The sequence below is a fragment of the Callithrix jacchus genome, chromosome 5 (assembly GCF_049354715.1).
Source record: "Callithrix jacchus isolate 240 chromosome 5, calJac240_pri, whole genome shotgun sequence".
Classification (NCBI taxonomy): domain Eukaryota; kingdom Metazoa; phylum Chordata; class Mammalia; order Primates; family Cebidae; genus Callithrix; species Callithrix jacchus.
Window position 1 is genome coordinate 52936782 of NC_133506.1, and position 25339 is coordinate 52962120.

General features: G+C 45.4%; 1 protein-coding gene across 1 annotated transcript; it reads left to right on the forward strand.

Annotated features, from left to right (window-relative positions):
* Window positions 1–286: 286 nt before the first annotated feature.
* On the forward strand, window positions 287–23508 carry RAE1 (ribonucleic acid export 1). The gene is made up of 12 exons (XM_002747708.7): window positions 287–484; window positions 3723–3819; window positions 4406–4510; window positions 6324–6416; window positions 10587–10673; window positions 12358–12444; window positions 12558–12629; window positions 14206–14313; window positions 18899–19005; window positions 19094–19169; window positions 19741–19935; window positions 23066–23508. The coding sequence occupies exons 2-12, from the start codon at window positions 3730–3732 to the stop codon at window positions 23150–23152; spliced, it is 1107 nt and encodes a 368-aa protein (XP_002747754.1). The 5' UTR covers window positions 287–484; window positions 3723–3729; the 3' UTR covers window positions 23153–23508.
* The last annotated feature ends 1831 nt before the right edge of the window (window positions 23509–25339 follow it).

The window sequence follows — 25339 nt, forward strand, 5'->3', positions numbered from 1 at the left end:
TATTTTTAGTAGAGACGGGGTTTCACGATGTTGGCCAGGCTGGTCTACGAACTCCTGACCCCAGATGATACGCCCGCCTCAGCGTCCCAAAGTGCTGGGATTACAGGTGTGAGCCACCGCGCCCGACCAGTTGAGGATTTATAAAACTAGTCGCTTAGCAACTTGCAGCAGCTGCACCAACTTTGAACCAATTCGCAAACCGCTGGTATAAAGCGCTTTTGCGCATGTGCTGTCGCCTTGCGACCTTTTTCTTTGACGATTTCCGGGCGACACAGGAAGTGGCTCCAGGGCGCACGCGTGACGCTTCAGCGGTAGTCAGGGCAGTTTCTGACTAGAAAGACTTCGGGCTCCTGGGATTTCTGCCCGCGCTCCTCGGATTTCTGCCCGCGCTCCTCGCGCTAGTCCTCCGCGCCGGAGCCCGTTCGCAAACTCCTCAGACCCTCTTGCTCCCGGCCGCCGCTTTCCGGCGGGGCGAGACCCCCAGGTAGGCCCCGTGCCGCCCGAGTCCCTTCGTTACCCGCCGCCATGGCGCCCGCAGAGGCCGGGTTGCCTCTGAGGAGCGCGCTTCTGCGGGATTCTGGGGCGCGAGCGGGACTATTGACTAAGCTTCGCTAGTGGGTTTCTGGAAGCGAGGGCAGAGCGGGAAGTGGCCTTAGGGGTCACCTAGGGTCTAATCCATCGTTTTCTTTTGGAGAAGCAGATCCCAGGAAGGGTCACATTGCGTTAATGCAGTGTCTGTCGCCTCTTTCCTCCCCCTTAGACGTCTGGCGTCTCGTCAGATACAAGTCAGCTCCTCGGAGACGCTTTCCCTAAGGGCATCCCCTTGTTAGCTCTTCCACGTCAGCCTGCTTCACTCTTGCGCAGCGCTTCGCGTCGGAAACAGTCTGTTTCTGTCTTACCCCGCCAGGTACTGAATACGCACACGTGCAGCTGTGCATGCAGTGCTTCTCCAGGCACGTGTCAGGTACCAGCCGCCCCGGGCTAGTCCTGCATGTGGGACCGAGTGTGCATTGAGGGAAGAATCCAGGCAAGCCCCTGCCCTCTTGGAGCCAGTATTCTGGTGGGGAAGAGATTGAGTGTAAACGAGAAATTCCAGGTCATGACTGGTGCTGTGAAGAAAGCTAGGGGATGTGATGGAAGGTTATGTACGTTAAAGTTGGCAGAGAAGCCTCTGAGGAGGGGACTTAAAAAAGAACGCTTGTGACCGCATTATTGGAGTGTAACTTACATCACGTACATTTGAGCCATTTCAGGTGTACATTGTGAGCTTGGAAATTTTATGCAGTCGCATAAACACCACAACAGTGCAGGTTTGGGACATTTCCATCACCCCAAAACGTTCTGAGAAGGCAACTTTTGAACTGGAGTCTGAAGATTCAAACAGAGGCAGCTGTGGGGAGAGGGAAGCGACTCATCCCTGGTTGAGGGAACAGCAGCACTAGATTTGCCCCAAGGCAGAGATAAGCTTACTGTGTTGAGGAGAGAAAGGAAGCCAGGCCGGGCGCAATGGCTCACGCCTGTAATCCCAGCACTTTGGGAGGCCGAGGCGGGTGGATCACGAGGTCAAGAGATCGAGACCATCCTGGTCAACATGGTGAAACCCCGTCTCTACTACAGATACAAAAAAAATTAGCTGGGCACGGTGGCGTGTGCCTGTAATCCCAGCTACTCGGGAGGCTGAGGCAGGAGAATTGCCTGAACCCAGGAGGCGGAGGTTGCGGTGAGTCAAGATCGCGCCATTGCACTCCAGCCTGGGTAACAAGAGCGAAACTCCGTCTCAAAAGAAAAAAGGAAGCCAGTAGAGCCAGGAGGGCTGGAGGGCAGCAAAGAGGCATAGAGCGGGAAGAGATTAGGTGGGTCCCACAGGTGCCTGTGCCTTCTGAAGGTTGGAAGCTTTCCAGTGCTCAGCATAACATGTGGTCCACGCTGACTGATTAACACCAACGACTCTCACCTACCATGTTCTTTTCTTTAAGTTCATCCCTGACGGCAGAAATGTTCTCTCCCATCTTGAAGGTTGAGGAAAAGGGATAGGGTGAAAGTAACATTTACTATGAGCCTGTAGTGTTTTAGGAACTGTATGTGTGTGTGTGGCTTTGCTTAGTTCTTGTAACTCTGTGAAGTAGGTATTAGTGTCTCTGTTTTACAGATGAGAAACTCAAGGTTGACCTGTCCAAAGCCATGTAGCCAGCACCTGGACTGTGATTGCAGAAGACTTGTCATTCCTTTGTTCATTCACGCAGTTAACTGGTGTTTCAAGTACCTCTACATTTGAGAGCAGAGATGTGGTTGGCAAGCACCACATCCTCTCACATTCACTAAGATATACATGTGCTTGTAGCTGTTGCCCTGACCTTTTGTTCTGCACTTAATTTTCTTGAAGCTGGGGAAGCTCAAATGCCTTCCCAAAATTCCTTGCAGTTTCTCTGTTCTGTGGTGTCTTGTTAGCAAGGATGTCACTCAGCCGTTTGGCTCCCTTTGGAGAGGGGACTGGTAGGGGGGACTTCTCAGTGTAACAGGTAACAGAAATGAAATGTAGCTTCAGTGTATGTAACTCCTCGGGGAGTTGGAGGAAAGCAGGGAAAAGTCATTTATTTTACCCACTATGCACTAGACACTGCGTTTATTTCCTGCATAATCTGCTTTGATCCTCAGAGCAGCCCTGGAGAAGGTGTTAATGTTCCCTATTTTTGCAGAGCAGAAAAATGAAGCCTTGTGAGATTAAGAGTCCCAACTCCTAAGTGGCAGAGGCCCTATCCAAACCCTGGTGGACCTGTTAGACTATGATCCCCGGAAAAAACCCAGGGTGGAGAGGTTCTTGCTGGGTAAATGTCCAAAACGCAATGCCAGACCTTTTTAAAACTTCTACAAAGAATTGCTGATTTGCTGCCTGGACTGGTTGTTCTAGGTAATTTCATGCAGATACTGACCTAAACCAGCCAGGCATGGTGGCTCACGCCTGCAATCCCAGCACTTTGGGAGGCTGACGTAGGCTGATCACGAGATCAGGAGTTTGAGACCAGTCTGACCAACATGGTGAAACCTTGTCTCTACTAAAAATACAAAAACTAGCCAGGCGTAGTAGTGTGCACCTGTAATCCCAGCTACCCAGGAGGCTGAGGCAGGAGAATCACTTGAACCTGGGAGGCAGAGGTAGCAGTGAGCCAAGATCAAGCCACTGCACTCCAGCCTGGGTGACAGTGCAAGACTCTGTCTCAAAAAATAAAAAAATAGATAATGACCTAAACCAGAATGCAAAAATGAGTAAGAAAGTGAATGCCCACTAGGTAGAAACCTGAAAGCACGGGGACCTGCGATCTTGGTCACTGTTGTATTCCTCGTGCGCAGCTCAGTGTCTCTGTGTAAAAAATGAGTGCATTTATTTTCTAGCTGATAACTACAGAATAATCTGCAGGGGTTCCATACTGACTTCTTAATGGTAACAAATGGGCCGTACTAATATGAGATAATAGGGGGAACTGGATATGGAGTGTGTGGGAATTCTGTCTTTACAATTTCTGAAAACCTGAAACTACTCTAAAATAGAAGGTTATTTTGTAAAAGCAGTCTGCTCATTGCATATATAGATCTTGTCTGAAGAGTGAGGCCTGGCTTCAGGCCACTTTGAGTGTTTCCTCTCTGCGACTTACTTCTCTTACATTGCCTCTCCATGATGTTACTTAAGAAAGAACACATCATTAACATTTTTCATTACTTTTTAGGGTCAAAATGAGTCTGTTTGGAACAACGTCAGGTTTTGGAACCAGTGGGACCAGCATGTTTGGCAGCACAACCACAGATAATCACAACCCTATGAAGGTACCACATAAAGCTTCCCAGGGTTTGTAGGAAGAGTTTGGTCAGAGTTACTCGGATCAAGGACAGAACCAGAGGTGACTTGGGAGCCTCCTTTGCAGCAGAATCTGAGATGACTTGGGAGCCTCCTTTGGGGTGAAAGCTTTGAAACTTTGTCTAACTCATCTTTCTCAAACACTGGCGCCCAGAAAATGTGTGTCCCCTGTCCTAACGTCCTCTTGGGTCTCCAGAATCACCCAAGGTGCAGATTACAGCATGGATTCCCAGGGCCGAGCCCAGGATTCTTGACTCACAATTCCCATGGCTGGGGAGAGGGGAGGGCAGGTGATAATTGTAATCAAGCACTGTGTGGCCAGAGTGGACTGGTCATGTAGACAACGAGGCCATGGGCATTTCATTAACAGCTGCTGCTAGTCCTGGTGGTGCTGATGCATTAGCTTGTTTTTTATTCCTCTATTTGATCAAAGTAAGGAAAGATCTAATTCAATTAGTTCTTTTGAGCACAAGCATAAGGTAATTAGTGAGAAAGAAAACCATTTTGAATTAAGTTGTGATTATGCATACATTTTAACATTGACTTTTTCCCCAGGATATTGAAGTGACGTCATCTCCTGATGATAGCATTGGTTGCCTGTCCTTTAGCCCCCCGACCTTGCCTGGGAACTTTCTTATTGCAGGATCCTGGGCTAATGATGTAAGTGCTCCTTAAATAGATGTTCTGTAAAGCATCTCTCTTTGTCTGGGCAAGGTTAGCTTTAGCTCCATTGTTTCCCAGGTAAATGAATCAGACTTATTTATGGCCTTTTCAAAGAAGTCAATTTAAGAGGATGTGAACCCTTGTGAATGGCAGACATTATTTGTTCTTACACTGGTTTTTGTTAGGAAAGCACAATGATATTTTGCTTGAAACTTTATACCTTAGTGTAGTCTCTTGAAGTTTGTTCTCAAATCAAACGTACCATTCCTCCAGAGTGAACGTTATCCTCAGTGGTACACACAAACAAATTCCCTTCTTGGCATCCTGACAGTGTTCCTGAGCCATGTGTGAGACTTTTTCAACATTAAATAATAGCACAGATCTGCCTAAATATTCACCCATCATATACAAAAAGAAAGACAAAAAAAATTACAATTTAATAAAAGAAAACTCTGGTAGAAAAATAAGCAGAGGGGAGTGTAAAGAGGGACTTCACAAAAGTAAGAATAAACTTGAACCATTCTGCCTTACTTGTAATCAGATAGATGCAAATCTAAGACTCTTTTTTTCTATTAAATTAGCAAAATCAGAAGTTTAAGAGAATAATAGTGCCAGCAAGGATAAGCAAAAACCCTACCTGTACAGCTGGTAGGTGTGTAAGTTGGCAGCGCTTTTCCCCAGGATGATTGGCAATAGTTACCAAAAATCCTTAGGCTTATACCCTTTATCTCATTGATACCCTTTCTGGGACTTGAGGAAGGAATCTGGTAATGTACTTCATCTGCATAATCTAAATTAACATTTATAACAGCCAAAGCATTGTGAACTTGGTCTCTGTTTTATGGATCAGGATGCTGGGGCTAAGGGAAGTAGAATAACTGGCCTGGGGTCACAGATCTGAGTGGCAAAGCTAGAGGCTGCACACCCACAATCAGACTCCGGCCCACACTTCTAGTTAGCCAAGTCCTGGTACTGCCTCTCAGAAAACCATAATGCTAGTGAAAATTTTGAAAATTGTAATATCCAATAGTAATGGCAATTTATGGTATGTTTGTATGATGGAATACCATTTGAAGTTTTTGGAAAAGCTTTGGAACTGTGGCCTACAGCACAGGGGCATCCGGGGTTAGGGGAGTAGTAGGGAAGATGGTAGTCAAGGTTGAGCAAGCTTGCTTTCTACATAGAATTTCTAGAAAGATTTCAGTTGATTTGCTGCTTTAAAAAATTTTTAGAATGTTTAAAGATGAACAGGCTGGTGATGCAGGTGAGGAAAGCTGTAGCTGCAAACGTGAAGATTCTGTGTAATCAAGTGTCTTCTAGAAAGTATATGTACATGGAAAGAAGACAGAACACACAGAACCATTAGCTGTGGTTGTCTGTGGGGTGATTTTTTTTTTTTTTTTTTTTTTTTGCCATATTTACAAATCTCTAAAATGTATTACTTTTGTAACAGAGAAGATAACATAAAATATTCAGAATAGAGGTAAATTTCTCCTTTGGTCTTGCTTCTCTGAATGGTAATGGGTAAGTGATACTCTGCTTTAGAAGACATATCTCATAGATGCAGTGAGAACATTCTCTGCAATTTTACGTGTAAGCAATAGAATTTATTTAAGAGCTTAGGAGTAAGAAAACAGCTGCTTGCATAGATATTTTAATTCTTTTGTTCTTCAAGTTAGGTGATTAGGTTGCTATGAGAAGCCTGTGTATGGTTAAGTTGTACCCATTAGTTCTTAGGTTTATTAGGTGTTAACTGCGGGCAATACATGGTGAATTGCTTTGTTTGCATTGAATCATCTTGTTATTACAGGTTCGCTGCTGGGAAGTTCAAGACAGTGGACAGACCATTCCAAAAGCCCAGCAGATGCACACTGGGCCTGTGCTAGATGTCTGCTGGAGTGACGTACGTTCCATTCCATTTTTAATGTTCTCTTTTACTTAAAAGTACAGTATAATTTAGAATAGTTAATAATCCAAACACAAATAGCATGTACGTGTTCACATTGTAAGAATTCTAATTCCAAACATAAGTATAGTAATTTATTGATGTTCTTAATGTTGGCTTTAGTTAGCCACTCTCTTTGAAAGCTTTTCTTGTATTAAATTTTTTGTGTGTGATTAAGGAGAGTTAATGATGAAGGGACAACTTACAAGGAAGCCAGTGGGAAGGTGAAACACTTGTGGCAACCTGCAATTGGTGGGGCTACTGGAGCACAGCATGAGCTGCAGCTGCAGAGGGGCCTTGGCCCAGTGAGGGGAGCTGGGGGATGAACAGCTATAGAGGGGCTCAGCCTGGTGAGGGGAGCCGGGGGATGAACAGATGCAGAGGAGCCTCGGCCTGGTGAGGGGAGCCGGGGGATGAACAGCTGCAGAGGGGCTCAGCCTGGTGAGGGGAGCCGGGGTGAACACCCCAGCCTCTCCTCCTTTCTCCTGCCATTGCTGCTGGTGGCTGAACCTAACAGTAGCAAGAATGTAAATGGGCCCCTGGTGACAGGCAGACACGCTGCAATGCTGAAGAGCTAAGCCTTGAGGCCCCTTCTGAGGCCTTGTACCTGTTTCTGTAATCAGGTTTGTTGAGTCTGATTTGTCTGCTGTAAAATTGAACCTTTTTGGTATACAGTTCTGTGAGTGTTAAGAAATGCAGAGTTGTGTTCAAGATACAGAACAGGTCTGTCGGCCTCCAAATTCTCCTCCTTTTGTCATTAAATCTTTCCCAGCTCCCCGCCCCTGGAAACGCCTGATAGGGTTTTTTGTCCCTATAGTTTTGCCTTCACGAGAGTGTCATCTAAATGAAATCCTGTAGAGTGCAACCGTTGCATTCAGCTTGTTGCATTAACGTATGGTGATTCTTTTGTCAGACATATTTCCTATGTTTGGGGTGGGATGCTGGAAATTAGGACAGTCATTGAGATATATGGAAAATGCTAGTGTAAGTGGTAGGAAGTGTTTTCATAAAAGATGTATCAGTCGTAGCGGAATCGGGGGTGTGCCATTCAAATTCATAAGAATAGAGTGGTTAAAAGAAGGGTCTTGGTAATGAAATTTGTGGTATAGAGTTCTGGTGAATATATAGTGTGTGGTGCTCCTAGGAAAATAGTAGTAGTTAGGGCATTTGTGATAATATTCATGTATTCTACTATAAAGCAGAGGGCAGATGATCCTGTGGCATATTTGATGTTGAAGCCTGAGACTAACTCTGACTCTCCTTCTGTTACTTCCGAAGAGGCTCTGTTAGTTTCTGCTAGTATGGAGATAAATCATATTATGCCTAGGGACCTGATGGCAGGAGCAGTCAGAGGAATTCTTGCGTTCTGATGAGTACATATAAGTTGAATGAGCCGCTTATCAGTAGAACTGATAGCAGGATAATAGCTAGGGTGACTTCATATGAAATTATCTGGATCACAGCTCATAATGTGCTGATTAGTGTGTATTTTGAATTAGATGCTCATCCTGATCATAGAATAGAGTAGACGGCTAAGCTTGTTGTGGTTAGTATAAATAGGAGGCTTATACTAAAATTAATTAGAGGATTACGTATAGGGAGGGGAGTTCCTAAGAGGAGAGCGCTAGAGAGGGCTAGGGTTGGAGCAATAATTTAAAGGGTAATAGTAGATGTTAATGGCCGCAAGGGTTCTTTGGTGAAAAGTTTTATTGTGTCAGCAGATTGTTGAAGCAGTACATAGGGACTTACAATGTTGGGTCTTTTGCTTAGTTGTATATAGTCTAAGACTTTTTTGTTCAGTGAGTGTAAGGAACGCTATAACAATAAGAATAGGGATAATGAGCAGGAGAAGCTTAATTAGAGGCATGTTCAAAAGAGGAGTTGAACCTCTGATGCCAGGCTCTGCCGTCTTAACAAACCCTGTTCTTCAGTAGGGTGTGTGATGATTTATTAGATGGAGATGGCATCATGTATGGAGTGAGGGCGCTTTATGAAGTGGACCCTGTTTATCTTGTCCTTTTGTCCTAGGAGAAATGTTAAATAGAGACTGACCTGGATTACTCTGGTCTGAACTCAGCTGATGTAGGACTTTAATCGTTGAACAAACGAACCCTTAATAGCAGCTACGTCATTAGGATGTCCTAATCCAACATTGAGGTTGTAAACCCTATTGTAGATATGGACTCTAGAATGGGATTGTGCTGTTATCTCTAGGGTAACTTATTCTGTTTATCAAAATATTGGGTCCATGTATAGTAACTCAATTAGACTAATATGGTCTTAGTTTAGGTTGTTTGGAGTTGAATTATGCTTCGAGGTCACCCCTATCAAAATTTTTAATGCAGGAATAGTAGGCTAGGGCCTGTAGGCTTGTTTGAGTTTTTAATTACATTAATGAATTAAAGCTCCATAGGGTCTTCTCCTTTTATTTGTTTACATACAACACCTCTTCATGGATAGGTCCATTTCACTGATTGAAAGTAAGAGACAGGTGAACCCTCATGTGGCCATTCATACAGTCCCTATTTAGGGAAAAGTGATGATGCTGCCTTTGCACGGTCAGGATTCCGTGGCCGCGGAACATGTATCACTGCAGGGAGTGCCTCTAATACTGGTCATGCTGGAGGTAATGTTTTTGGTAAACAGGCGGGGTAAGATTTGCCGAATTTTTTTTTTTTTACTTTTTGTAATCTTTCCTTGGAGCATGCCTGCATTGGGTTAACAGTGAAAATAATAGGGTGTTTATTATATTATTTATTAATATTGGACTGTGAATTGTCAGTGGGTCTACTCCTCTGAGGTAAGCTTATGCAATGGAGAATGTCTTCATGTTTCTTATATTAACATTATGGCTTCCATTAAATAATAGATTAATCTAATGTGATGTTAGGAGTTCAGTAGAGTGGTTAGAATTTAAGTTAGTTAGATGTTGAGCACGTTTCATCTCTTCTTTCAAATGAAGTCACTTCAGTGGAACAAGTTTTTGCTAGAGGAGAATGGTGATAAATTTTTGAGCTCTGGAACCAAAAATGTAAGAAACAGACTGGGCCAAGGTTCAGCAAACTATGGCCGCTGAGCCAAAGCTGACCCATTGTCTATTTTTGTAAATAAAGATTTATTGGAATGCAGCCACACTCATTCATTGACATAATATGTCTAGCTGCTTTCAAGCTACAGCAATAGAGAAGACCTACTTTGAGTTCTCCGTGTGAATATTGTAAAAACCATCACACAGTGACGACTAATTTTTAAATCAATTTGACAGTTTAGATAGGACCCATGATGGTTGTAAATTGGCATAGCTTTGTCGCGTGTATTTCAAAATGTTATTAGATAGGACTGTACAAAGGTAATAGCGATTACAGATTTACCTTTTTTTTTTTTTTTGAGACGGAGTTTCACTCTTGTTACCCAGGCTGGAGTGCAATGGCGTGATCTCGGCTCACCGCAACCTCCGCCTCCTGGGTTTAGGCAATTCTCCTGCCTCAGCCTCCCGAGTAGCTAGGATTACAGGCTTGTGCCACCATGCCCAGCTAATTTTTTGTATTTTTAGTAGAGACAGGGTTTCACCATGTTGACCAGGATGGTCTTGATCTCTTGACCTCGTGATCCACCCGCCTCGGCCTCCCAAAGTGCTGGGATTACAGGCTTGAGCCACGGTGCCCACCCCCAGATTTACCTCTTTTATATATATAGAGAGAAAGATACATGTGGCAAAATGTTTCTAATTGGTGAATCTATGTGAAGTGCTTTTGGGTATATTTTTGTATTGTTTTTGCAACTTTTCTGTTTATCAAAATAAGAAAAAATTTTAAGTTGACCCATGGTTGCTACCGAGAGGAGAACTGGGATCAGGGACAAGAGAAAGAGTTTGTTTTCACTAGTTTGTGACTTCTGATTTTTAAAATCCTGTTTATATGTTCTCTCGGAAAAATAAATCAATAACAAAATAGCTGAATGTGAGTTTTTTGTATGACACTGTAGTTTGCAATACACTGGTCCCCAAACTATTGGAAAAATAAAGATTGCTGAAGTTTGCCTCAATATGTTCAACATAGTATCTAAATGTATATGTAGTTAGAGATTTAGTTTTTCTTAAAATGCAAAATGTTCTCCATTTTATTTTAGGATGGGAGCAAAGTATTTACAGCATCGTGTGATAAGACTGCTAAAATGTGGGACCTCAGCAGTAACCAAGCAATACAAATTGCACAGGTAACAGAAGCCTCTGCAGAAAGACTGGGCACAGCTGGCACCCAGGATTGTGATGTCTCTTTAAGTGAAATAATTATTATGATTATAATAAGAAAACATGCAGTTAGACTCTCAGATCAATTAGACAATATAGCAGAAACCTCTTGAGCACAGAAACAATTTTATAGCCATTCTCATTCTTTTTTTTGAGATGGAGTTTCGCTCTTGTTGCCCAGGCTGAAGTGCAATGGCACGATCTCGGCTCACTGCAACCTCCGTCTCCTGGGTTCAGGCAGTTCTCCTGCCTCAGTCTCCTGAGTAGCTGGGATTACAGGCACGTGCCACCATGCCCAGCTAATTTTTTGTATTTTTAGTAGAGACGGGGTTTCACCTTGTTGACCAGGATGGTCTCGATCTCTTGATCTCGTGATTCACCTGCCTCGGCCTCCCAAAGTGCTGGGATTACAGGCATGAGCCACCGCGCCCGGCACCATTCTCATTCTTAACTAGTGTCCAGATTGTTTTGTTATGGGTCTTCATATATGTATGGATGGAGTCATAAGGAGTTGGTGACATTAAAATCTGTGAAAGACAGGTCATCATCAGTGGTCCTTTACATTCACAGGTTTGACGTTTTGACCCTTGTGCATGGCTGCCCTTCTACCAACTGCTTTTGGTCACTCACTCATTCAGCAAGTGCTCTGTTAGGAGCTGGTAATACAGCAGCGAGTAAAAGGGACACTCTGCCACACGTGTGGAGCTTTTATCATTACTTAGGGACTGCTGGCAGGAACCGTGTGAAGAATGCCAAGGGCAGAAGTAATGAAGATAAAAGAACCTAGAACCAGAGGGTCCAGCCTGCTAAGGGGGCTTCAGGAAGAGCACAGTGCTAAAACATTTTCAGGAAGGCACTGCAAACTCAGATCACAGTACTGTGTACTAGAAACATCTTGATCTCTTAATTTGTGTTACCTTAGTGGGTAAAGCTGTGGTGGAATCCCCTACTTGCTATTTCCGAGTATCTCCCTAAGGAGGAGCTTACTTTTACTCGCACATGTCTTAATTATGGGTAAAAAAAAATTAAAGTTTGCTAGAATGGAAGGTAGATATGTGTTCTTGTGTTAAATTGACTAATTTTGATCATGGGTGTATTAGTCCTTTCCTGCATTGCTATAAAGAAATACCTGAGACTAATTTATAGAGAAAAGAGATTTAGTTTGCTCATGTTCTGCAGGCTGTATGAGCAGGGCACCAGCATCTGCACGGCTTCTAGGGACTCTCAAGGGAGCTTTTACTCATGGCGGAAGGTAAAGCAGGAGCAGGCACATAACATGCAAAAGCAGGAGGGAGAGAGCTGTGTGAGAGAGGAGGTGCCACACTTTACAACAACCAGATCTCGCGAGAGCTCACTCACTATCGTCAGGACTGCACTAAGACAGGAGGGATCAGTCCCCATGACCCAAACATCTCCCACCAGGCCCCACCTTCCACACTGGGGGGGATTACATCTCAACATGGGATTTGGCAAGAGGCCCATGCAAACTGTCAGTGAGGAAGCATTGGTAAAATGCTAAATATCTTTTGATTTATGTTTGGTATGACCTCAGTATTTAAATTAGTTCCTTCCCTTTGAATTGCTACAACAAAAATGTTCAGCACATTGTTACATTTACCTTGACCTGTTTTGTGTTTGTCTTGTTGAAAGCATGATGCTCCTGTTAAAACCATCCATTGGATTAAAGCTCCAAACTACAGCTGTGTGATGACTGGGAGCTGGGATAAGACTTTAAAGGTATAACGTGCAATGGAGGCGTTGTTTGGCCCCGTCAGGATTTGTGTTTATTCTGGCACCATTTGGACTTCTGCTGTGAATGGTCACATACTGACTTCTCTTTTTGCTTTTAGTTTTGGGATACTCGATCATCAAATCCTATGATGGTTTTGCAACTCCCCGAAAGGTGCTACTGTGCTGATGTGGTAAGGGATTTCAATTTAATATGTTTTTACTTCTAAAAAAAAAAAAACAAACAAAATAGGTATTTCTCAGCTTGTGGCTACAGGTAATATAAAAATCCTGCCAACTTCAATAGTAGATATAAAGGATAGAGTTCATATTGCTTCAGTTGTCTTCAGTCAGGAGACTTTTGTGCTGAATTTCTTCTAGAAGTACTAAATACTAGATGTCAAATTTTCCTGCCACTTGTTTGAACATATGCAGCTAGCTACATGCCATCTCTAGTGTGATACCTGTCATATCCTCTCCATGGCAGTAGGAAAACTTGCTGTAAATTTGTGGGGTGGTACCAGGTCTTTGGGGACTGTCTCTGAGTGGGATAGAAATTGAACTTTCTCAGCCAGACACTGTGGCTTATGCCTATAATCGCAGCACTTTGGGAGGCCGAGGAGGGGGGATTGCCTGAGGTCAGGAGTTCAAGAACAGTCTGGTTAACGTGGTAAAACCCTGTCTCTACTAAAAATACGAAAATTAGTCGGGCATGGTTGCGTGCATCTGTAATCCCAGCTATTCGGGAGGCTGAGGCATGAGAATTGCTTGAACCCTGGAGGTGGAGGTTGCAGTGAGCTGAGATCACACCATTACATTTCAGCCTTGGTGACCAAGTGAGACTCTGTCTCAAAAAAATTGAACTTTATCTGTTTAGTCACATCTTAAGGTTTTGTAACAACAGTCCCATAATTCCACTTTTAGGAATTTATCACAGGAAAATAATCAAAGATAAAAATGGTCTTTGTTTTTCGTAATACGGTGAAACATTGGAAGTAGCCTAAGGGGCCACCAAGAAGACAAAGAGAAATTAACCCTGTGGTGGGTTCATTTGAGGGGATGTTAGCCAGTGCTAGTATTTAAAAAGTGTGTAACATGGGCCTTATGAAATGTGTTTTGAGTAAAGAATATTGTACAGAAATATGCTACATACCAACTATAATGCTGAGAACAAAGACTGGAGTAAAATATTCTATAATGTTAGCCAGTTAGTGACAGCCAACCGAAGGGCTATAGGAGATTTTTATTTATTCTTAGTTCCTGAGTATAGTTAGTTTTAAAACATGAGGCTTTTAAAAATATATGAATGCGGCTGGGCGCAGTGGCTCAAGCCTGTAATCCCAGCACTTTGGGAGGCCGAGGCGGGTGGATCACGAGGTAAACAGATCGAGACAATCCTGGTCAACATGGTAAAACCCCGTCTCTACTAAAAATTACAAAAAATTAGCTGGGCACAGTGGCACGTGCCTGTAATCCCAGCTACTCAGGAGGCTGAGGCAGGAGAATTGTCTGAACCCAGGGGGCGGAGGTTGCGGTGAGCCGAGATCACGCCATTGCACTCCAGCCTGGGTAACAAGAGCGAAACTCCGTCTCAAAAAAAAATATATATATATATATATGAATGGTCTACTTTCAAATACTGTTTCTCTAAGTTTTAGTGAAACATAATCACAGGATTATTAAAATTCACTGTAATTGATGAAATACATTAGTGTAAAAACAGCGTACTCCTTCACCTGATGCGCATCTCTGTTTTCCTTTATTCCCTAGATATACCCCATGGCCGTGGTGGCAACTGCAGAGAGGGGCCTGATTGTCTATCAACTAGAGAATCAACCTTCTGAATTCAGGAGGATAGAATCTCCACTGAAACATCAGGTGCATCATTAGTCAAACCAAGAAGCACGTATTTCGCACCTGTTGTGTGCCAGATTGTGCTCACATCTGGAATACAATTGTGCTTTGAAAAACCTTATAAGTATTTTCAAAGGAGGGTGAATTTTAGGATATAAACACAAATACTTAGTGGATAAATACTAAGTAATACTGAGGTATCCCAGATGAACTGAGCCTGTGTCTTCTCCAGACACACCCCTGGATGGCTCAGTGCTCCTGAATTGTAGGGGCCAAGGGAAAGTTGCTCCTTTGCCCTCTGAAGGGGGGTCACTGAAAACCAGAGGAAACAAGACAGATTAATAGGAGAAATGGCATACAAATTTATTGACATGCACACAGTCTTACAAGTATCTTAAAAGAAAGGCAATATGGTTGATGCTTTCATACCATCTTATGGTCATGGAAAGAAGGGGACTCAGAGCATGGCCCAAAACAGGTTCTCAATCAGGTTCTCTTGGTAAGACATGTTATGGGAGGGAGAAAGGTCTGTGTAGCAAAGGTGGTCTTGAAAATGTGGAGGAAACCCCACAGGTAGCACCCTCGGAGAGAATCGAGACCTTTCAGAGCATCAGACTTCAGTGAATCTTCCCTAAATCAGGACAAGGGAAGGGCCTTGGAGAAAGCCTGGCTGCATCAATGCTGATTTTCTCTGCAGATGCAAATCTGTCCACAAAAACTTTTTAGCGATTATATCCAGCCCTTCTGAATGGCCATCTTGAAACATGTCAGAGAAGTTTATGTAGGGGCAAAATATTTTGGTTTCCTTGAGAATAAAATTACGCATCTGGATAGATTGGTTCCATTGTAAATTCCTAGCTTCCGACATCACCTCTGCCTGCATCATGCTTAGATGGTTGCTGGGTTTTTCTCCTGAGCTCAGTCCTCCACTTGCCACAGAGCTGCTGAGCGTGCACTCTTGTCAGCTTCTCCTTCCTTTAGTCTTTGTCTCCACCAATCAGATCAGCTCTTGCTCAGAGAAAAAAGAAGCTAATGGTGGGAACTTCCTCCTCTTCCTCCTGCCAGACCTAGAAATCTGCCTATACGTGCCTCCTCCCCTGCCTTTTCCCCCATGAGGTGGAAACCATCCTCCAAAGCCAGTGTTTTGTAGTGGGACCCTGTGCCCTCCAGCCTTCTCAGGAACTGTATGCAAAGTATCATCCCTTTCCCATACCCCAGTCTCTCCAGTCTCCTGCCTCTTAGTACTTCTCCATTAGCACTGAAACTTGCTCAAGTCTAGTTGATCCTAGAATACATATCTCCCTTGACCCCCACATCCTCCTTTAGTACTACCTGGGTCCCTTTTCCCTCCTTTCCTTCATGCAAGTGGGGCGTCTTGCATGAAATGTCTTTGTTCCCTTACCTCCCATTCATTTCTCACTCTGCTCTGTGAGACCTTTGTCCCCGTTGTTCCACCAGAACTGCTCTTGGCATGACCACCAATGGCATCCTCACTGTTAATTTCAGGGGACACTGGACAACCATCCTGTTGCTGGAACAGAGCCCCATTCACTGTTCTTAACACAAAACATTTCCCCTGGCTGCGGTCCTGCAGCTTCTTACCCACAATCTCTGTGGCTGCTACTCCATCCTTGCTGGCTCTTAGCTGAAGTGGAGGTTCCTCAGACATCTCCCTAAGCCTCTGTCTTCTCCACCCAAGCACAACCTGATCTCCCAAGTCACGTCCTGTGGATGGAGACTTGGATCCCCAGCAGATCTCACTTCTGCGCTCCTGACAGGGACACCCGGTTGGACAGCTCCTCGTTGTGCCTCCCAGCCGTCTAAGCCTGCAGTAACCCACGCCAAAACCAAGACTACATTCTGCACCTCTTTATTAAGACTCTTGCCTCAGGATCCTCCCTGGCCACTGCCCCCAGTACCATCTATTTTATACGTATGTGTGGATATCATATACATACCAAATATTTCCCTTGTTTTGCCTACTAGAATGTGAACTTTTGAGAGCAGAGATTTTGGTTTGTATTTGTTGCTACTTCCCAGCACTTGAAGCAGGATGTCATGTGTAGAGGGCACTCTGTAAATGTTTGCAGAGTGAACATTTGATCTGAACCTGCCCCTCCCAGCCACCTCTGGCCCCTTTCTCCTGATGTGCTTCACAGCCCATTCAATGGGACCTCTGTCTTTGTGATAGCCAGAAATCTTGAAGTCACCCCTGATTCACCTCTCTCTCTCCTGCCTCATTCATCCTCAGTCTGCTCCCCTCCACCCTGAAATTATTTTGGAATCTGTTCATTTTTCTTCCTCCCTCCTGCCACATTGAATTCAAATCTTGGAAAGCACTTAGATCAAAACTCTATGACATTGGTCTTGGCAGTAAATCCTTGGCTATGATATCAAAAGCACAGGCAACAAAAGCAAAAGTGGGCCTGTGTTAAACCAACAGCTCCTGCACAGCAGCGGGAGCCTGTGGAATAGGAGAAAATAATTGGAGACTATTTCTGTCAAAGGATTAACTCCAGAATACATAAGGAACCCCCACAATAGCAAGAAAACTGGTGACGTGAAAAATGGACTAAAGACTTGAATAGACATGTTTCCAAAGAAGACATACAAGTATCCAGCAGGTGTATAAAAACCACAATGAGATACCATTTCCTATCTGCCAGGACCACTGTTAATCAGAAAGCCGGAAGAGAACAAGTGCTGGAGAGGGTGTGGGGACCTGGAAACCTCACTGTTAAGGGGATGCAAAATGCCACAGCTGTTACAGAAAACTGGAGGCCTCAAAACATGAAAAACAGTCACTGTATGATCCAGCAGTTCCACTGAATGTGTCTTGATTCAAAAGAACCGAAATGGAGATTTTGAAGAGAGACCTGTACTCCTGTGTTCCTTCCAGTAGCCAAGTGAACAAATAAAATGAGGTGTGTACGTGCAGTAGGATGCTGTGCAGCCTTAGGGAGGAAAATCCTGCCACTCGTGACAGTGTGGGTGACCATGAAGGAGATTATGCAAAGTGAAATAAGCCAGACACAGAAGGAAACAGCAAGGTTCCACTGAAATGCGACATCCAGCACAGTCAGACTCAGAAGAAAAGGGTGGAAAGGTGGTCGACAGGGGCCTGGGGGAGAGGGAAATGGGGAGCTGCTTGATCAGTGGGATGAAGTGTCATTAAGCAGGATGCGAACACTCTAGGGATATGCTGTACAACATGGTGCCTAGAGTTGGCAATGATGTCGACTTAGAAATGTGTGAAGCGGGGGGGTCTCATATTAAATATTCTTACCAAAATACAACAAAGTAAGCACTGAGACCTTGGCCCTCATTTAAGGCATCCTCCGGAGGTGAGGCAGGGGCTCTTGTAAGTGGCACCACTCGCCTTGCCAGACCCTGGCCTAAGCCCTTCCCTGTCTCCCCATTTCCGTTTTGATGAATCCCAAAAAAACCTGGTCTCATCTGGCTTCATGAACTTCCTGCCACCCGGTGCTAGTGCCCTGGACTCTCTGTTGTTTAGGACTCATCGTCATTGGCCTCTACACAGGGCTTCTGCATGTGGTTCTTGGTGTGAGTGACACCCCTGGTGTTGTGCAGTTCCTGGTGTGTGTGCCATGAGGTAGACCCTGTGCTGAGGACCAGCCATGGCCTTTTCTGTCGTCCAAGAACTTACAGATGTTTGTGTCTCTGCTTTACTTTTTTTCTTTGTACTGGCAAAAGTAATGGTCTGGCTATTTTTAAAAAGGCTGGGGAGCAAATAGCAGAAGAATAAAAGAGCAGGCCATTTTCCTTCGTACTTAGGAAATGTGCATCTCCGGCATCTGCTACAGTGCCACGGGCTGCTTCTCCTGTCTTGCCTAGCCCCTGCCTGGGTCCTGCTGGGTTCCCCCTAAACTCACACAGAAGCTAAGATGGCCAGCTCAGGTCAGGGGGTGGGGTGGCCCTCCAGGCTTTGGCCAGGTTGCCACAACTGGAAGAAAGAAGTGATAACTCTGATGTTGGCTTCTCCTCTGGGTGGTTGGCTCCTCTGCCCAGGAGGCCGGGTAGTGGAATCTCTGTGGGTTGTTCTGTAGAGTGGAGACGCGCCCTTGGGCCCTTAAGCTCAACATTGGGTAGAGTGCAGCGTCTTGCTTGTGGTGGAGCATGGCCACTGACTGCATCCACTGTTCCCTTCACCCTGTGAGACGGGTATGGCAGAGTCTGCTTCCCTCCAGCTGTGGAGGCAAAGGCGCAGAAACATCAGGTGACCTCCCGAGGGACACCTGCTTAGCTAAGGATGTCTCCCATTCCCCATAGGCCGGGCCAGTGCCTGCATCGCAGCCCATGGGGCTCTGCTGGAGTGAATGCAGCCTTGCCAGGTGGCAGAGGGAGAGTGAGCAGCTGCAGGGGGAGGAGCACAGGGTGTGCAGTCATAAACTCACTGCTTAGACGGAGCTGCTAAGGAGTTAAAAAGCAATGCTTACCACACAGGGAAGTGAGAATTGTTGTATCATATTTAAGTGATGTTTTCCTGGTTCTTCTAGAACTTAAACGTGGGATAAATGATTTACCTTCGTGTTAGCCATGAAATCTTACGTTACGCTGTGATTATGTCTCTGTTTTATTTTAACTGTAGCATCGGTGTGTGGCTATTTTTAAAGACAAACAGAACAAGCCTACTGGTTTTGCCCTGGGAAGTATCGAGGGGAGAGTTGCTATTCACTATATCAACCCCCCGAACCCGTAAGTGTGACTCTGTCAGCTTGCAGATTTCACTTGAGACTCTTTTTTTTTTAATAATGGAAGACTTACATAAACCTCTGTTTTTCAGTGCCAAAGATAACTTTACCTTTAAATGTCATCGATCTAATGGAACCAACACTTCAGCTCCTCAAGACATCTACGCGGTATGTTTTTAGACACTTGAAACTTAGCAACGCATCTGGAAACTAGACTTGGAGGTGGTTGAGTAATTGTGGGATCAGAAAAGACTCATCGTTGAAGAGCCTGTGTGTGTTCGTGTCGTGAGATAAGTGACTTGTGCCGTAGGCTTCAGTTTTCAGGGTTAACCTACCCCTGACTAGCAGTGTTGTGTATTCGTTTCTGAAGGCAAGCTTACGATGTTTTGCGGAGAGTCTTCTTCCTCCCTTATGAGTGCTGGTAGACAGCTCACACACAGAGCTCAGACTAATAACTCTGTTTGCTACAAAAGAAATGGCCTTTTCCTGAGGCCATTTCTCCTTGTTGCTTGCTACTCACACGCTCACTCCACTGGTGTGCAGGCCTCACAGGAGGCAAGATTGGGTTCTGGGCTGGCATTTATGGAGGAAGCCTGGGTAGCTTCTCCTGTGATCAGTGGGCAGCAGCTCGAATGAAATGTGCCTGTGCACTTCGTTTCCTAACTCTAGCAGGAAATGTGCATGGTTGGAACCTCCGCCCCCTCTGTCCGGTTTTCATTGTGTGTGTCAATTCTTGCAGGTAAATGGAATCGCGTTCCATCCTGTTCATGGCACCCTTGCAACTGTGGGATCTGATGGTAGATTCAGCTTCTGGGACAAAGATGCCAGAACAAAACTCAAAACTTCCGAACAGTTAGATCAGCCCATCTCAGCTTGCTGCTTCAATCACAATGGAAACATTTTTGCGTACGCTTCCAGCTACGACTGGTCAAAGGTGAGAACTCCCGGGCCTGCTCTGTGTGCCCCAAGGCGGCAGAGCCGGGCTCTGGGTTCAGAAGGCCTAGGTCTGAGTTGTGACTCTTCTCAGGGCACACAAGTGTCCTTGGACAGATCCCCTGCCTGTAACGGGAAATTGCAGGGCTTCCTCCAGTGGTTCTGGGGATTCAGTACAGCCTTTGGCCAGAACCTGGGACACAGGAAGCACTCGGCCAGTGGTCATTACAGGCTGCTGTGTTGCTGGGTACAGAAGCCCAGGCAAGCTGGGGGCTGCACTTTGTGAAGGGAGTAGAGGGGAGGGGGTGGCAGGGCACGCCATGGAGCTTTCGCCTGGGAGTTGTTGGTTGCTTGGTTGGCTGGGTGGTTTGGGTAGGGCATTAGGAGCTGGCAGGAGTGTGGCTGCATTTTTGAGGCCTTTGGGAATGATGGTGAAATGTGTAGACTCAGGTACTCGGTGCCCAACCCCATGGGAAGTGTGTTGGCTTTCAGCCAGCCTGCGTGTTTCTCCACTGCTCAGCTCTTCTGGAAAGGGCGGTTCGTTGTGTTTGTGGTTTTCATCCTCTTCCCACTCCCCTCTGCCCGTTGTTCCACAGCAGCCTTCTAGACTTTTCCCTACCCTGCCCTGGCTTCCAATGGGGAGGCTGCCTGCTTCACATAGGAGGGGCTTCTGGTTGCCCACAGTGTCTTTCCCACTCACCTGATGTCTTTGCTGACCCCGCCTCCTTGTACGCTCACGGCTCTTTACTGGGCCTTCTCCAGCTGTCTTCTGTCCCTGACCACCAGCTCCTCCCCTCTGTCTAAGCACAGAAGCCTCAAGGAGCCCATTTCCCTCTGTGTTAAGGCTGTCCAGAGAGTGGTGTCGGCACCTGCCCTCTTGGTTCCCTGTGCTCTGTCCCCTACTCAGTCCACTTCCAGGTACTTTCTGGCCTCCTGGAGCTATACTCAGAGTCCCTGTGGCCATGTCCTCCTCATCCAGTCCAGAAGCTTCCTTTCTTTCTGTGCCAGACACTCACCCATCCCTTCCTCTTCCACACAGCTCTCCTCCCCGCTGCTCAGCCGTGTCCTGGTTTATTCTGTTTCGGGCTGCGGTTCTTGTCCTCCTGCCAGCTCCTGTCTCTGGGACTCTGTTGCCTTGTTGGCCTCCCGCCGTCTCAGCCTCGGGGGCCACCACAGGGCTCTGACAGGTGCTTTGCCTTCCCAGGACACCTGCTGCCACACCAGCCAGTGACTGGAGACATCCCTTGATTCTGGCCTTTAGTATTTCCCAGTCTTGGGAGCGTGACTGCACCTGAGTCTCCCAGAGGCCCTGAACTTAGACGCAGAAGTCCAGCTGATTCCCTCCTAGCCTTCTGACCCTCCAGGCCTGCTGCTGCTTCTGTGTTTCCCTCTTTGTGGGTTTACTGTGTGAGCCATGCAGCTTTGTTCTTTTTTTTTAAAGCAACTTTATTGAGGTACAATTGAAATGCAGTCAATATATTTAAAGTGTAGTTTGATCAATTTCAACATCTGTAAATATCCATGAAACCATCACCACAGTCATATCCCTGAAAGGTTTTTGTGTGTATTACTGTGATCTTCACACAGGCACACACAAAACCGTGGGTCGTTTTCTGGCACTAGGGACTAGTCTGCATTTCTAGAATTTAAACGCTGTTCTATGCTGCATTTTCCCCTTACCCCGACTTCTTCCCCTCAGCATAAGAATTTTGACATTCACCCATGCTATTGAGGGAATCACTCATCCATTCCTCTTCAGTGCTGCGTAGTATTCCCTGGTAGGGCGTGCCATGTGTTTATCCATTCACCTATGTAAGCTGTGCACTCAGTTTTGTGACAAGAGTGTACTTTTTTGGTTCTTCCTGGCTGAAGTTGGACAGGCTGTGGCCTGTGTGGAGCCTGAGGCCTCAGCTCCCCCATCGGGCTCTTTACTGAATTTCCTCTTTGCATACTCATCCTGGCAGCTGCATCAAAATTCTGCATTTTAACTTAAATGAAAAGAGGGACTCTATGTATTATAAGCATTAAAAAACGTAGTAGTAAATTCAAAGCAGTGAGAAAGCTAATTGCTTTGAGCACTGTTTAAAAATTGAAGTAATCTGATTCATCCAAGCAATAATGTCAGCTTATATTGGGGGTTACATAAATCAGAATCTTTTTAGTTTAAAAGAGAAATTTGCTTCAGGGTTTTTTCATTGTTCAAGGACAGTTTTCTCCAGTGCAAAGTCATGATCACATGTGATTGATGTTACTAGCTTGCTGCTCGAGTAACTTCAGAATTAGTGGTCACTGTTGATCAGAACTTCTAGAGCTTTCTTGGCGTGCCTGTTGGGAAGAGAATAAAAACCTGTTGTCACAGTATAGGTGACAGTGCACCCAGGGCCATGCCCCACCTCCCTCCTTCAGGTCTTTGGCCCACCTGCGGCTCCTGCCTGCTGTCTCTCCTGGATTGTCTGCTTTGCCCACCCCACTCGCTTCTCTTCCTAAAACTCAAATCTATTCACGTCACTGACCTGCCTACAGCTTCCTTTTCCCTGAGGAATAACGTTCAAAGGCCCCCGTCTGCCGTTCACTGCCCTGTAGTCTGGCCTTATCCTGATTTCGGGGGTCTCTCGATGCCGTGTAGCCCTGCATCCCCTCCAGTGTGGGCCTGGGGAGATGCGCATGCCTCTGTACCCGCCTCTGGCTTGCTCACCACCATGCATGCCTCTCCGGCGCTCCATGTCTGTGGCTCCTTCCATGTGGAACGGGGTGTCTCCTTCATCCCCAAGATACCTCACAGGTCAGATTGTCCTCCTTTCCATGAAACCTTCTTGGGTCAGAGCTAATTCTGACAAAGGGGCCCAAAGCAGTTATCTTGGCTACAGTCCTGGGGTGTTAAAAGGGGGCTCAGTGTCGACAACACAAACCTGTGAAGACTCTCAGCAGGACACTGACGACGGACTGGGACCAACCACGCCCTTAGCCCTCTCTCTGAGGACTGAACTGCTTTTAACATTTGACTATCTTTGTTTTCTTTCTCTAAGAGGTGATGCTTCCAGAATTGTAGCACAGGACTTCACATAGAAGAAGCACGAACTGCTAACTTACCTTTGAATAATAAGATCATTGGTGTTTTTTGTTCTTTTTAGGGACACGAATTTTATAATCCCCAGAAGAAAAATTACATTTTCCTGCGTAATGCAGCCGAAGAGCTAAAGCCCCGGAATAAGAAGTAGTGGCCGAGACTCTGGCTCTGCCAGAGTTGTTTCTGTCCGCTCTGCCTCACCTCTGTACCAGTTTGGGTCCCAGCCTTGTTGGGTTGTCAGCCACGGACATGGATTTCAAGCCTTGGAGAAAAGGCTGTTATTGTTCGGCACCGAGAGCCCAGCTCTCCGCGGCGCCTTGCCGTCTCCGCTCCACTGCCGCGGGCAGTTTTTCTGTAACTCTAAGGGGGTTGAAATTATTATAGACGTTAGGTAGTGGGCACTGCCGGGCATTTTGCAGTGCTCCATTCAGCAGTGTGTGTTAGAGAATATTGGAAACCGTCTGTGAGCCCTGTGCTGTGTTTTGTAATAAAGTCTTTTGCAGTTTGCTTTCCGAGTCTCCTTTGTCCTTCTCGCCCCTTGGCCACCCTGTAACCTCAGGAACATGCATCCTGCTCAGCATCAGCATGGGGTTTTGAGTTGAGATTTCAGACACCCTTTGGGAAACACAGAAACGTTAGGGAAAAGGGAATCCCAAGCTGTGCCCACTTCTGCCACGAGGAATGGCAGCCTCTGCGAGCCGTGGTGGGAAGAGTTTGAATGTGTTTTTCCTTGCTTCCTTCATTCTCATCTTCAGAATCCCCAGTGCTTTCTGGCTCTGCCGCTCAGATTTCTGAGTGACTCAAATGGGGACTGCTACTTGTGCTGCATGACAGGCCATTTGTGAGCCAGCCTCTTAAGGCCCAAGTGGGTGACATGTGTGACGTTCAAGTTAGAACGCAGGTCCCCTGCATGGGAATTGCTCTGAACTCATGCCCTCAGTAGTGGTTGTTTGGCTGTTGCTTTTTTATTTTGTGTAATTTAAAATTCCTGATGGGTAAGTATGCAAAATGAAATTCCACTTATTTGACTTTTGAGTCTGTCACTGTATTTTTCATCTGTGATTTCAAATGCTTTTTGGGCCTTACTGTTTGGGACTAATATGTGAAATCTGACTTGCTGAGTGTAAAATTCTAGTATCGATAATGTTGTAAGATATGTTTGCCTACTCATAAAAAACTGAAAATAAAATTTTCTACTGGAATAGACCACCTGCACTCAGTGGTTTAAATTCTTTTGTAGGCCACAAGTGAATTCAGACACACCCACTCTACAGCCCTGTTTTTTAGCCTGAAAACTTGTTTTTTAGAGATAAAAAGGCAGGTGAACTAGAAAAATATCTGAATTTTCAGATTAGCCATTTCCAGCTCATTTTTCTCTTCCCTTTATGAATCAGACAGCGTGTTCTTAACGTGGGGAAGATCTACCAAGCAGAAGATTGCTGTGAGGGGAGATTCGGGCGTGATTGTCTCAGTAGCCAACTTTCATATGAGGGGGAATAGGCTTGTCAGCTTTTGCTTAGCCCCAGTTTCATTGTTTTTACCAGCCCTAGTGATGGGCCAGGCTGGAAGTAAGTCTAAATTGCAGGCCTTTTAGAGCAGGCTTTCCCAGGATGGGACCTTCCCACCTCCCCAAGGGATAGTTTTTGTAATTGGCAAATTTAAAACATTTGCATAAATCCAAGGCTGGACTGTCAGAACCCGGGAGTCAGGTAGGTCTTGCTGCCACCAGGATGTGAATCCTAGATGAGGCCACAGCTCTTTTCTCTGCTGCCCAAGACTTAAAGTGTAAAAGCACACTGCATGTGTGCTCATGAGGATCCAGGAAATACTCACTGAGATCATTAAGCTTAAAATACTTATTTTCATGTTCCCCAAAATGTGTATGAAGTTTTAAGAGGAACTCTTAAACTTTATCTCCGCAGGCACCCGTAAGTGGCGCTCATTAAGTATTCATAAGTTTGATGGCATCTTCTAGTACAAAAACATACTAGTGTAATCTTGGCTGTTTGTTTTAATAATGTCATTCCACCATTGAAGACTTACTGCACACCCTGTTAGAAACAGCTGCTTTCGTTGAAAGTGAAGTATATAAAGCATGGAGAAGATGAATTGTGTTCTTTGACTTAATTTTTTTCTATATATTATGAAAATATAAAACATACAAAGAAGTGGAAAGGGTTTTTGCAGTGAAAATACACCTGCCATCTGCCTGCCACCAGGATGTCACCGCAAACACTGACCTTGCCCTTGATTTTCTGCTTGATTTTGCCACGCTTTCCTCCCAGTCTGTGGTAACATCGCTTCCTTAGCTATTCACTGTGGGAACGGCCTGGTGGGA